The 14,112-nt window shown below is 43.8% G+C and overlaps 1 protein-coding gene across 3 annotated transcripts in view; it reads left to right on the forward strand.

The window, feature by feature from the left end:
• Positions 1-4,451: 4,451 nt before the first annotated feature.
• tbc1d13 (TBC1 domain family, member 13) overlaps positions 4,452-14,112 on the forward strand; it is a 37,832-nt gene continuing 28,171 nt past the window's right edge. For all 3 annotated transcript variants that reach the window (XM_084571725.1, XM_084571727.1, XM_084571726.1), the window contains exon 1: positions 4,452-4,567. In XM_084571725.1, the coding sequence (XP_084427851.1) occupies positions 4,545-4,567 (23 nt within the window). In that variant the 5' untranslated portion in view covers positions 4,452-4,544. The remainder of the gene's footprint in view (positions 4,568-14,112) is intronic.

The raw sequence follows: 14,112 nt of genomic DNA on the forward strand, positions 1-14,112 counted from the left end.
ACACTTTTTAAGGTGCACAATCTCCACCTCCGAATAATATACAAATACAATATAGAATATTCCAAATAGCACAAATCCTCCATCACAAGAAAATCTAATAATCACACTATTGCACTAAGGACAGAAAACTAAAACTAAATCTGACCTTTCTGGCCTTCCTTGATGCAAAATCATCAATAATGTCATCATATGAAATCTGCTCCACTATTGAGTGATTGATACTGATGATGGCAAGACCAGCAAGCCGTTCCTGAGACATGGTTGACCTCAGTTACGACTTGGTCAACTTCAGTTTTGAAAAGCTCCTCTCTGCTTGAGCCACAGTGACTGGCAGAGGCAATACTGAGAGCAGTCCAAAAGTTGGGGTAGATCTCTGATAGAGCCTTATCAAGCATAAAAGTGATAAGCTCAAGGAGGCTCATGGTTGTTGATGGCAGGTTAGGGAAGTTCTTGATTTCCTGCACAAGCTGTCCGAGTCAAATCAGAGTCAAAACATCCATGAATTGCAAATTTAAATAAACATGCCCTTGCATGCTAAATGTCTGTCATTAGACGCTATATTAATTTTTCAGGGAGGAACAATTAGCTCCTTGGTTACTGCCTCAAATTATGTGCTTGGCACACTTTTAGTTATGACTGGTTAAACTATGTTTTGTCACGAAATAGAGTTGAAGTGTAGCACTTACAATAGAATACTCATATTAAACAATGCACAATAGATATGAGTAATAATAATAATAAGCTAGGCTACTATATGTAATTATTAGGATAACGCTGGGCTAGAGCTAGTGTAAGGTTTGACTTGTTGAGCTGTGTGAAGATTAATGAAGCACAAGACACAGTACTGATGTTACCGGTATTGTATTGAATATTCTTATAACAAAAAAATACTTGAAATGTATCAAGGAAAACAACAGTAACACAAAATTCTCTCAGTTGCAATGCAATAGTTTATATTCACAGTTCTACTAGTAGTAGTTTCAGTACAAATTCTTTAAGTGCACCTCTAAGTTTCAGTCAAATTCAAACATTTAAATCAATTAAGTTTCCTGCTGGTTTATGATAGAGATTTCTGATGCTGAGTGGTGTGGTGTGATCAAGTGGCTGCTGTGTGTCTGAATGAAGCTGAGTTCACTTCAAACAAAGGAACGGGGTGAATACCGGGAACGGGGCAACACACCAGTTCGCCTACCGTAGCAACAGGAGCATAGATGATGCAGTCTCCACAGCTCTGCACTCTGTGCTCTCACACCTGGACAATAACCACACCTATGCACGATTGCTGTTTGTTGACTTCAGCTCAGCATTCAACACTGTCATCCCCTCCAAGTTAATCACCAAACTTGGAGCCCTGGGCACCAACACCGCCCTCTGCAACTGGATCATGGACTTTCTGACCAACAGACCACAACACGTGAGGTCAGGCCACACCTGCTCCACCACTGTCACACTCAACACCGGTGTGCCACAAGGCTGTGTGCTGAGCCCCTTTCTGTACTCCCTCTTCACCCACAACTGCAGACTTGTGCATGGATCCAACTCCATCATCAAGTTCGCAGATGACACCACCGTGATTGGTCTCATCACCAACAACGACGAGACAGCCTACAGAGAAGAGGTACAGCACCTGGCCACATGGTGCGCCGACAATAACCTGTTCCTTAACACCAGCAAGACTAAGGAGCTCATTGTGGACTTCAGGAAGGAGAGAAGAAGCACGCATGACCCCATTCACATGAACAGAATGGCCGTCGAACGTGTCTCCAGCTTCAAGTTCCTGGAGACCCACATCTCAGAGGACCTGTCCTGGACCACCAACACCTCCAGCCTGGTCAAGAAAGCTCACCAGCGCCTCTTCTTCCTGAGGACACTGAAGAAGAACCATCTGTCTTCAGCCATCCTGGTGAACTTCTACCACTGCGTGATTGAGAGCATCCTAACCAACTGTGTCACAGTCTGGTACGGAAGCTGCTCTGCAGCGGAGCGCAAACACCTGCAGCGCGTAGTGAAAACTGCCCAGTGCATCACAGGAACTCCACTCCCTGCCATTGAGGACGTCCAGAAGAGGCGCTGTCTGCGTCGTGCCCGCAGCATTCTGAAGGACTCCTCCCACCTGGCACATGGACTATTTTCCCTCCTGCCCTCAGGCAGGCGTTTCAGAAGCCTCCGGACAAGGACAAGGACCAAGGAATAGCTTTTTCCCCAGAGCTGTGACCTTATTAAACTCAAACTCCCGCTGACTCCTGGCCCCCACTCTCCCCTGCTGACCCCTACACACCAATTCACTCACACCCCTTAACTCCTCATTCTCTCACTGACCAAAGACTTTTACACCATCACCACTGCACTACTGGACTACTTTGCACATGCTCACTTTATACAATCTGTTTGCACAGTACTATGTACCGAATATTGCACTAGTCTAGTAACTTAGATAGCTACTGCTTATTATTTATTTTTGCACTGTAAGTTGCTCATGTCATCTGTTTTTGTATCGCCTAATTTATCATCTGCCATCTCCTCTATTGTAAATTATGTTATGCTAGTTCCTGTTTATAGTCTACTCACATTTAACAAACAAATCCATCTGTATAATATGTTCATAGTACCTCACTCAGTCGTTATGTATATCTTGCTCATTAACCTGTATATATGGTCTCACCTGTAAATAGGTTCTGATCTGTAAATATTGTTCATATGCTGTAAAAACAACCTGTACCATACTTATTTACCATAATATTTATGCCACGTGCACTTACTGCCTATTGCACTTCTGGTTAGATGCTAAACTGCATTTTGTTGCTCTGTACATGTGCATGTGTAATGACAATAGGCTCGTTCGACTTCATGCAGATCTGTGCAGATCTGACTTGACGTGATGCATGCTGGGTTGTTATGCTCATAGATCTCGAATATGATTGGTTAAAATGAACTTGTTCTACCCAGCATGCATCACGTCAAGTCAGATCTGCACAGATCTGCATGAAGTCGAACACGCCTAATAAAGTTGAATCTAATCTAATCTAATACCAGGTGGAAAAGACTGCATGGTGATTGGCTCAGGTTACAGTGAGGAGGATCCATGTTGTGCTTCAGGTTGTGATTCGTGTTGGCCAACAATAAACTATGGCAGAGTGATTTAAATTACCAGTACTACGGTAGCAAATGGCAAATGTTCATCTTTGACACTACCTACAGATATGAAAATTCCGTTGGCTAATTACAGGACCCAATGTGATGGAAATAAATAATTAACTGAACTTGTAACAGTTTTGCTGAAAAGCATGAAATTAGATCTGGTGTTTGTTAAGACGAATTACTGTTGTATAAGCTTTGCAAGCATCATAGCAAAAAGGCTAACAAACGTATACCACCAATTAACATTAGCCCTTCATTCATGACATCGATACTGTAATCAGAGAGAACATAGCATACCTTTATCTTTTCTTTTTTTCCTAAACTGGGCACCTGATGGCTTTGACCTTTTTCTGTCCATCTCTGCGTTTATTTGACACTCCACAATCAACAGATTTCCTATCCCCCAGCTCACTCACGACCAGAAGTCAAGACTAAACCAATTCACCTTGGTGACCACATAATCGTTTTGTATTACCTATTTTTATTTGGCCATTTCACACAATTCATAAAAACAAAAACGTGCAGGAATTATATGCATGTATTTATTAATATTATGAATGAAATGTGCGTTATATGGAAGAAAGTCGAGGTGTGAATGACTTGAGCCCTTTTATATAATGGACCCCCCCCGTTCAGTTTGGGAGAGACCCAGAGATGAACTGACCCCCCGTCCCTTTCTCTCACACAGCTTCTATGCACGGCACCTTCTCAGCAAGCAGGGGCGTCTGCAGCTGCAGCAGGGGGCGCCAATTTGCCAATTCCCCACACAGTAATATGACAGATAATAGAAAACCATGTAGCGGCGCAGATTTTTTTTTCTTTTTTTCCCCCCCAAGTGGTCGTGCTGCCCCCCTTGTCATCAAAAAAATCCGCCCCGGGCGACTGCCCGGTTCGCCCGTGCCTAAAACCGCTACTGTCCCACTCATTCATTCTGTCCTTCGTTCATTGCCTTTTTCCTCATGCATGCTGAGTTGTTTGCTGAGGCCACTTATTTAAAAGTTTTTCTGCCTTCTAGAGTCCGTCAGTGGTATATCACTCTGCACAGACTACTGACACATAGTATCCACTGCAATAACACTACTCTGACTTGAGTATACTTAACTGATAACACACAAGCAATCACTAAATGGTGTCACTAAATTATCAGCACCTGTACAGTTGTTACAATTCTGGAAATGTCTATTTTGTTTTTATTTAGGAAATAATTTAAACAAGAAAGAGAAGAAATTATGAGCAAGGTATGAGTTTCGGCAATAGTCCCAACAAATTAATGTCAATTCCGGATCCAAGTGGCGGTGTCCCGTCTGCCTATAGTGTTTTTGCGAAGTCGGAAGTGATATGAGTACTTCCCTCTGACCAGTCATTCATTCCTCTTTGGAAACAGTTAAATCGTTGCTTGTCCCGACATGTCTACTGCCTACAGAAACAGGTGAGAAACACTGAAAACTCTATCCTTGCATGGGAGGTAAGACGCACGTCAACAACTGTACATATGTTGTAGCATTTAGCAAACCGAACCGCAAAACTAGCATTTACTTAAATGCGAAGCGAACAGTAAAAACAGAGCAGCTAGCCAAACACAAGCTAGGTTTAGGTTTTTGACCCAAGTTAGTTACTAAAACATACATTACGTTATAGGTCATGCTACATCGGATTTGTTAAGCTTAAGACATATGTATTTTCGGAAACAACGAGCTTCTAGGGCGCTCTGCAAGCGGTTACACACAGCTCTTTGTTTTATGTGAGAAGCTACGCTAGCTCCATGATAGCATATCAGCTGACACATACTTCCCTAACTGGCTAACAATTAGCCGTCATCCAGCTGGCGATTTGTGCTGACAGTGTGTTTCTGTCAGAGCAAGGATGAAAACAAGTGTGAATTATTTACAGTTAAACACTATTGTTATGTTCAGTTATTATTACTTCAAAAATGGGTTTCTTTTTTTTAATTTAACAATTGTTTTCCTTGTAATCACCGACATCGTTTGAATAAATGGTCCTCAAATTATGGGTTAGATTTCTGAATCCAGTACCATAGTGAAGTTTATCATGTTTTTGTTTTTTTTCTGTTTTAAAGGCAGGTTAGTTATAGTCTGTGTTGGTTTTGAATGCTCTAGTCTGTAATGTTGAAACCACTTGATTAATTTTATTGACAGGGTTTCAGACATTATGTCTGGTGCAACAAGAACTCATACAATTGGTGGTACCCAATAGACCGGCCCAAGCATGGTTGAATAAGAATTTCAGTTATGTTTTGGAATGCGCAATGTGGGCTGCAATAAATGATTCTTGTTTTTTTCAATAGATTATTCAGATATTTCTGAAATGTCAATTCTTTGATTAGCTTACCACTGAATAATAACCATTATTTCTGTCAGTACTCTTTACCGTTACAATGTTTACATCCCCAATTATGGCAGTTCCTGCCACCAGGAATGTCGAATATTAAACAGAGAACGAGTTACACACCTGGGAAAAATAGAGCACAACCTCTATGTGCAAGGACCTCAACAGAGCCTGAACTATCTGCTTCTAGACCTTAAAACATTGTCAGTCAGGAGAGTCAGTAGACTACTAGTGTGTGTTGTTGATTGCTGAACAGGTGGTGTTCTGTGGCTTAGAGTTATTTCAGTTTCAATTAATTTTATTTATATAGCGTCAATAACAATACAAACTGTCTCAAGACACTTTACCACCTAAGGCCAGTCGGGGAAGAGACAGAGAAAGAGAGAGAGGATAGGAGGACCGAGATAAGCATACATTTGCCATAGATACACCTGACTAAAAGCGTACATGTAGAATCTGATGATGCGGCAGTTTACATGCTATACAGTAGTAGCACAGAATTGCATGACTAGTAATAGAGAAGAAATTAGATAAGAAATTAGAGGACAGGAGCTCAGTGCCAGAGAAAAGAAATGAGAGGACATGTGCTCAGTGTGTCGTCCCCCAGCTGCCTAGGCCTTTTGCAGCATAACTAAGGGATGGTTCAGTCCAGCCCCAACTATAAGCTAGATCAAAAAGGAAAGTCTTAAGTCTGACCTTGAAAGTAGAGAGGGTGTCTGTCTCCCGAACCCAAATTGGGAGCTGGTTCCACAGGAGATTACGCAGGTGAAACAAGGTAGTTCAGGTTACTTGCAAATGTGCGAATTAAAGGACATATCCTCATCAAATATAACACCAAGATTTTTCACAGTAGTACTGGAGGCCAAGGTAATGCCATCCAAAGAAACCAGAGGCTGTGTTATGGCTGTGTCATCATCATTTGTTCTTCATACAAAAACTCAACATAGACTCCCTAGAGCAGAAGCTAATGGCTAGTATGGCAACTCTGATTTCCAGTGCATCAGCATGTCATGGTCAGTGTATGCAATCTTTTTCCAATAAATATTTCAGGAGCATTTACAATTAAAATCAGTCATTTAAGTTTATCATATCCAACACTGTCTCTGCTAATCAGTGACAAAATGGAGTGGAGAAAATGTTTTGTTGAAGAGTATAGATAGATAGTTTCTTTATTAATCCCAAACTGGGAAATTTCTCTGTTGCAGCAGCAATGTACAGGCATTCATAAATATAACAAAAAGCTAAAAATCAATAAGAAAAAATAGAGAACTAAGAAAAGAACAAAAATCTATACACAGTATTTACAAACATTTTAAGTGAATAAGTGACTATTAAAAGTGAATATTAAAAAAAAAGTTAAATTAGATTGCAATGAAATGTAATAAAATTACAACCAATAACCAAACAAGCATGTGCAAATGTGAAAGAAAAACAAAAGTCCAGAGAGTCATCTGTCACACACACATGAGGAGTTGTACAGACTGATAGCTTGGGGCAGGAAGGATTTCCTGTAGCGTTCTTTGAGACAATGAAGTTGTCTGAGCCTTCTGGAGAATTAAAAGTTAAACTTTTAAATGGATTCATATGCAAATATTTCATGTTTAAACGTGTGACTATGATTATTTTTAAATAAGATTTTTAGCCATTATTAAATTATTAAATTGTTTAGTAGTTCATCGAACATATCAGTAGACCATTTATTGACTAATCGAACAAAAATAGACCAATCAATTTTAAAAAAAAATAAAAATATCTGCAGCTTAATGGAAATATGTACATGTTAATACACGTACATATTTCCATTAAGCTGCAAAATGTCACATTTCCAATTGAAATCAGCACCTACTCATCCCTAATTAATGGTGGAATACATTGGAAAAAAAACACTTTTTCTAAGTAGGTATACAGTGTATGATATCATTTGAGAAAATATTATTTGCATTCGTAGTAGGGCTGGGTGATGTGGACCAAAAGTCATATCCCGATACATGGGCGTGGTAGTGGGGGGAAAAAGGGACCTGACTACCCCAGGGCCTGAGTAGGGAGAGGGCCTATGAAAATCCTGAAATTTTTTTATTTATTTATTTTTTTGGTTTTTTGAATTAATTGGGCCCTCCAATTAATTGGTGTCATAATGTATTTCAAATATATTTATAACATCAACTGAGAGAATGAACTTTGTGTCACAGCCCTCCCAACATATTGGACATTCTGGGGGCCCCCTCTTGCAGACGCAAAATGGTTTAGTCCGCCCATAGACAGCGGCCTGCGACAAGTACATCAGTGAGCCCAGACTGAATGACCTGGAGGCTAGCTGTCATCATGCCGCCCAAAAAACACAAATCGGGGTACCAGAAAAAGAAAGAGCGGAAATAAAAAGAAAAAGGGCAGAATGAGGGGAAGCAACTGTTAACTGCTTTCTTTCCAAAGGTGAACCGAGTTTGTAGTTTGTGTGTAACTGCATCCAATTAACGTTGTCGTTGTCCAGAGTCCAGAGAAAAATTAGATAGTTTATTTGATTTGATTCTCTATGTACAGTTGTTGGCTCCTGTTCAACAATAAATGTTTTTAAATCAAAACGTGTCATGGATCAAAATGTTAGTACACAAACCAGATGTAGCCTAATGTTTATAGATGTTTGAGCACAAGTAGGCCAAATGCATCAATTCAGGTGTTGAATGAAAGAACCAGTCATCAATATAATCTGATCTGATTTTAGCTTAAAATCGTACTTATGCTTGTTTATTTATAAATAAATGCCCCAAATTTCATTTTTCTTTGCTCGCACACTTCGTGCACTGGCATGGATAGGGGCCCACTGACATTAAGAGTGTACAGGGCCCAGAATTTGGTGCTACGCCCCTGTCTGGATATATTTAGGTCTGAATATCGATATAAGATATATGTCCCAATATGGAGCTTTTTCAGGTTGTGGATGCTTGCGACTGGGGCTTCTGCAGCGCACAGTTTCTCACACACTTCATACTGCAGTTTGTGCCACTGTTTTAGGTGGTAAAAAGATTTGTAGTGCTTTCACCCCTGGCTGTAACTTGTTTATGGCACTCCCTACATATGACTCCTGTCATTGACCGTTTTTTTAAAACTGTGACTGAAAAATGTGAAGGCCATCTGTCATTTTGACAGATTGCGATTCACACCCCTGACCACTTGCTGCTGAGTGACGTTATTAATTGGCTCTTGTCTCTAATCGCTATTTGCATTCTAAACATCGCGTAACTTTTATCAGTGCACGATTTCCTGGTACAGTCATCAATTATACTGATGTACATGTCAGAGCTCGGCTAACCAGAGACATATATACAATATATATGTATATATGTATATGTCTATGCAGCTAACGGCTACCAAAATGGAGGAATTGGATGAAAACACGTTTCCAGGACTGATGATTTTTTGTGCAAATTGTGCAAAATAAAAGATTTTGCATACCACCGAAGCACTTCAACCCTACGGTGCCATCTAAGAGCTGTTAGCGCTAGCAGTCCCGGTCCGAGTACAGACAAGACGTATCGACAGCCCAAACTTTTTTAAGTCAATACTGTCAATACTGAAAAAGTACTTAAAGTTAATGAAATTTTAATGAAAAATACTATTGAATTGCATTATTATCATTTAGAAAAACTAAAGTGACGGGCAAAAATAGATTATGACGGGATTTTTATGACCCTGTCAGTCAAAATGACAGACAACGAAAAAGTTTAGCGCAACCTCTGCATACAGTGAGGTCCATAAATGATGGGACATCGACACAATTGTAATCTTTTTGGCTCTATACACCACCACAATGGATTTGAAATGAAACGAACAAGATGTGCTTTAACTGCAGACTTTCATCTTTAATTTGAGGGTATTTACATCCAAATTAGGTGAACGGTGTAGGAATTACAACAGTTTGTATATGTGCCTTCCACTTTTTAAGGGACCAAAAGTAGGGTAAAGGGTAGGACAGGGCCTTGGGCAGGGGCTTGGGCCAAAGCCAGAGCAGGGGCTTGGGCCGAAGCCTGAGCAGGGGCAGGGGGCAGGGGCAGGGGTCGAGGCTGCCGCAGGAGGGGCGCCCTTGCCGCAGGGGCTGGGCCAGCTGAAGCAGTTCTCCAATATCCACATGAGCAGGCTTGAGACAGTCTATAGCCACCCGCTCGGGCCTGCCCCCCATATCCACAACGAAGTTCTTAGACCCCCCCCCCCCCCCCCCCCACCAGGACACGGAAGGGCCCATCGTAGGGGGGCCGCAGCGGTGAACGATGGCCATTGTGGCGGATGAAGACATACTTGGCTGACGGTAAATCCTTGGGAACGTAGGACTGGGGGAGGCCATGGTGAGACGTTGGAATGGGAGCGAAAGCTTTGGCAGTGTCCCGGGACACAGCACAATGGGAGGCAACCGACCACGGGGCCGTGGCATATGGAAGAAACTCCCCCGGGATGCGCAGAGGCTGGCCGTGCACTAGCTCGGCCGATGAGGCCTGAAGATCTTCCTTGGGGGCGGCCAAGCATAACCCATGGGAGGCGGTCGGCCCAGTCGCTGCCCGTAAGGCTGGCCCTGAGTGCAGCCTTCATGTCACGATGAAACCGCTGGCAAAGTCTGTTGCTCTGTGGGTTATAGGCTGTGGTATGGTGGACCTTCACCCCCAGTACCTCGGCGATTGCAGTCCAAAGCTCTGACGTGAACTGCGGACCTCGGTCCGAGTAGAAAGTCAGACGGTGTGCCGAAACGGGCCACCCAAGCCATAATGAACGGCAGCTTGGTAGAGGCCTTCATCCCCAGGTGGTGACGGCCGTGGATGCCGCAACCAGCCAGCAGGTATCGTGGGGCGTGGTGGGCCAGTGGAGACGTTGCAGAGTAGTGTAGTGTTGGCCGTGTCAAACACCACATCTTCCATGAGCAGCACCGTGGGGGCCATCCTGTAGACCTGCACCTCCGAATCCGCGGTCTGATGCGCTGCCATGGCTGCGTAGTCGAGGCCCAAGTGGATGGACCCAGTGACCGCCCGGGAGAGCAGTCGGCGACGAAATTGTCTTTGCCAGCCACATGCTGAATGTCAGTGGTGTACTCGGAGATGGCAGAGAGCTGACACTGCTGTCGACCAGACCATGGCTCCAAAGACTTGGCCATGGCGAACGTCAGCGGCTTGTGGTCGATGAAAGCCGTGAACCTCCGGCCCTCCAACAGGAAACAGAAATGACGGGTGGTGAGGAAAAGACCCAGGAGCTCTCTGTCGAAGGCACTGTATTTCCTCTCGTTGTCACGGAACTTCCTGCTGAAAAAGGCCAGCGGCTGCCAGGCTCCGCCCACCCACTGCTCAAATTCGAAAAGGCCAAAGGGTGTGATGACTGCTGTCTTGGGGACATACTGCGGGTGGACAGGCACCTGGTGGTAACCGTGCACCAGGTCCACCTTCGAAAAGATGGTGGCACCAGCCAGGTGGGCAGAGAAGTTCTGTATGTGCGGCACCGGGTATCGGTCGGGGGTGGTGGCATATTTCAGGTGACGGAAATCACCACAGGGGCACCACCCACCATCAGCCTTGGTCACCATGTCCAGGGGGGAGGCCCACGGACTGTTGGAGCAGCGCACGATGCCGAGATGCTCCATGGTGGTGAACTCCTCCCTGGCGATCGCGAGCTTGGCAGAGTCGAGGCGCCGGGCTCGTGCATAGACTGGTGAGGCAACCGTGGCGAAGTAGTGCTCCACGCCATGTTTAGCCACCGCCGATTTGGTGAGGTCAGGGAACTTGGCGAGCAGGCGTTGATATCGGTCCCTGGTGGCAAGCGTGTTCGACAGACAAAGCACCCCCACCCCTCCCAGCGTGCAGGGGTACGAAGCAAAAGAGAGAGCGTGGATCAAGCGGCAGTTCGTAACATCCACCAACAGTGTGTAAGCGCAGAGGAAATCCGCTTCCAGGAGCGGCGTAGACACGGCGGCCATGACAAAGTCCCAGCCGAAACGCTGCCCACTGAAACACACTTCCACATACCTCGTGCCATAGGTACGAATGGGTGTGCCGTTGGCAGCGTCCATCGGGGGGTCATGCCCGCCAGCCATGGTGTCCACAGGCTTCACCGGCAGGATGCTGTGCTGAGCCCCACAATCGACCAGCAGCCGCCGGCCAGACAGTCAGTGATGAACAACAGTTTGCAGTCATGGCCAGCGCCCATAGCTGCTAATGAGCGCCGGCCCTGACTTTTCCCTGGACTCCAAAACTGCATGGCTTGCCACACTGCTTGGTCTTGGCCCCAAACCTGGAATGGTTGTAACACCACCCATCCTCACGCTGTCAACGGGCCGTCACAGCAGTCGCGGTGTCCGGGTCGTCCTCCGGGGGCGGGGGTGGGGCAGACGTGTGCTGGGGGAGAGGTAGCAGCGCATGGACGAACTGCTGCCGGTTGGCGAGGAAAATCCTGTCTGCCTCCAAAGCTAACGCCCTCGCTTCGGGGTCACCAATGTGGAGTGCAAAAAGTGACGAGACAAGAGACGGAGATGCGTCGAGTCAACTTTACTCTCCATTTTATTCAAAATACTGTACAGCAAGTGAGGTGAAAACTGCCACACAACGTAAACACAGAACTGATACCTCGAAAACCCTCACTCCCTTAAAGGTGCAGTCTCTTGGTGAATGTCTCTCACAGGGGTGCGGGGAGCAGTGCAGAGAGCTCCGTGTCAGCAGCTTGCCTGGAGCAAGGATCACAGCGCAAATTTGAGCTATATCGATTAGGGATGCGAATTATCGAGTAATTCATTAATCGATAGTTGTTTCATCTTATCGATCGATGATCGATTAATTGATAAGCTGCAATTTTTCTGAGAAGCTGAATTTCCCTCTGAATAGGTTCTGTCTACTGTATACGTAACATAAAATGCTATCTTCCTTATGATATAAAGAAAAAATGCCAATCATATTCCTTAAAGATTTATTCTGGGCTCACTTGAGGGCAGTGAATAACATTTTGGTAGCATATCAAACATATTCTAAATAGAAAATATCAAAATATTACACAGACTACTTAACATGAAAATAAATTCTCGCTTCTCATCTGCAACATTGGAAACATTAATAGCAGCAGCATAAAAAAAATACATTCCTGAATAGAAGAATACAATACATTGTAGGCTACTTTAACATGAAAATAAATTAGTGCACTGTCTCTTGGCAGAATAATAAAAATAAATAAAATTAAAGCTGCGAGCAGCGTTGAACGGGCCCCCGCACTCCACGCCCGTCGGGGACCGGCAAGGACGGGGTCACCGCAGTTCTCGGGGGATACACTGGAGTAACAATGCACCGTGGCACGATGCACAGTCTGTGCAAATCAATGTTTTACAGAGCAAATCATCTGTGACAGCTGTAAGTCTTGGCTGTTTTGAATGTATTCTCTCTGTGGCATCAAAGTATGTTAAAACAGTTTCTCTCACACACATACACTCACAGACAGCCACCAGAGAGAAATGCTTTGTCTCCATCTGCTGGACTGTCAACATTTGAAGTGAATCCAATCACTGACAGTAACAGCAGGTCACACTACAAAATAAGAGATTTGCTGTTCTCAATAGGTGGCGCTACAATAATTGTATAATTATTCTCTATGTGGCATCAATGTATGTTAAAACAGCTTCACATACATACAGACAGACAGCCACCAGAGATAAATGCTATGGCTCCATCTGCTGGACAAAGTAGCACCCTACTTGAAATGATGATGGAATCAGTAAGACAGTGAAAGTCTTGGCTGTTTTGAATGTATTCTCTCTGTGGCATCAACAAACAATTGTATAATTATTCTCTCTGTGGTATCAAAGTATGTTACAGCTTCACAAGCACACTCACAGATATTCAGCCACCAGAGAGAAATGCTATGGTTCCATCTGCTGGACAAAGTAGCACACTACCTGAAATGATGATGGAATCAGTAAAACAGTAAACCATTTCAGTTTTACAACCAGAACAGGCGCAAAGTTTAACGAAAACTCACAATTTTCGCAGTGAGTGATCATGAAGGCCATAAGTCTGTCCTGACAAAATCTGAAGAGAATCCAATCACCCTGACAGGAACAGCAGGTCACATTAGCAATACGCTCCAAAATCAGACATTTCCTGTTCATAATAGGTGGCGCTACAATAATTGTATGAATATTGACATATTGTGTGCAGTTAGGGACCATTAACAATACTGTAAAGTTTGATGCACTTTGGACTGAATTAAAGCGCTTCCTGTTTCATGGCGCGTCATGAAACTTTGAGGGGTCAGAACACCCACGCCACTTCAATGAAAAGTCAATAAACAAATGTTTTTATCTATCTTTCGACTACCTAGTTCCAAATTTTGAAGTCAATCCGATAAGGTTTAATACCTGATTTACACACTCTACCAAAAAAACTTTTTTCGAACTTTCACTGTTTTATCAAAATAACAGACTTCCTGTTGGGTTTAGAATATGGCTCCAATTGGCTTTTTTGTGCGTCCTGGGATGTTACATATATGTAACATGTTTCCAGATTTTTAGACGCAACGGGCTTCAGGGGCTGGTCCGTAGATGGCGCTACAGAGCCATTTTGCCACGCCCGTGCTCAAGGCCCTTATATATTGAAGTTTTCGGGCAAACAAATTTTT

The sequence above is a fragment of the Chelon labrosus genome (assembly GCF_963514085.1).
Source record: "Chelon labrosus genome assembly, chromosome: 22".
NCBI classification, from domain to species: Eukaryota; Metazoa; Chordata; class Actinopteri; order Mugiliformes; family Mugilidae; genus Chelon; species Chelon labrosus.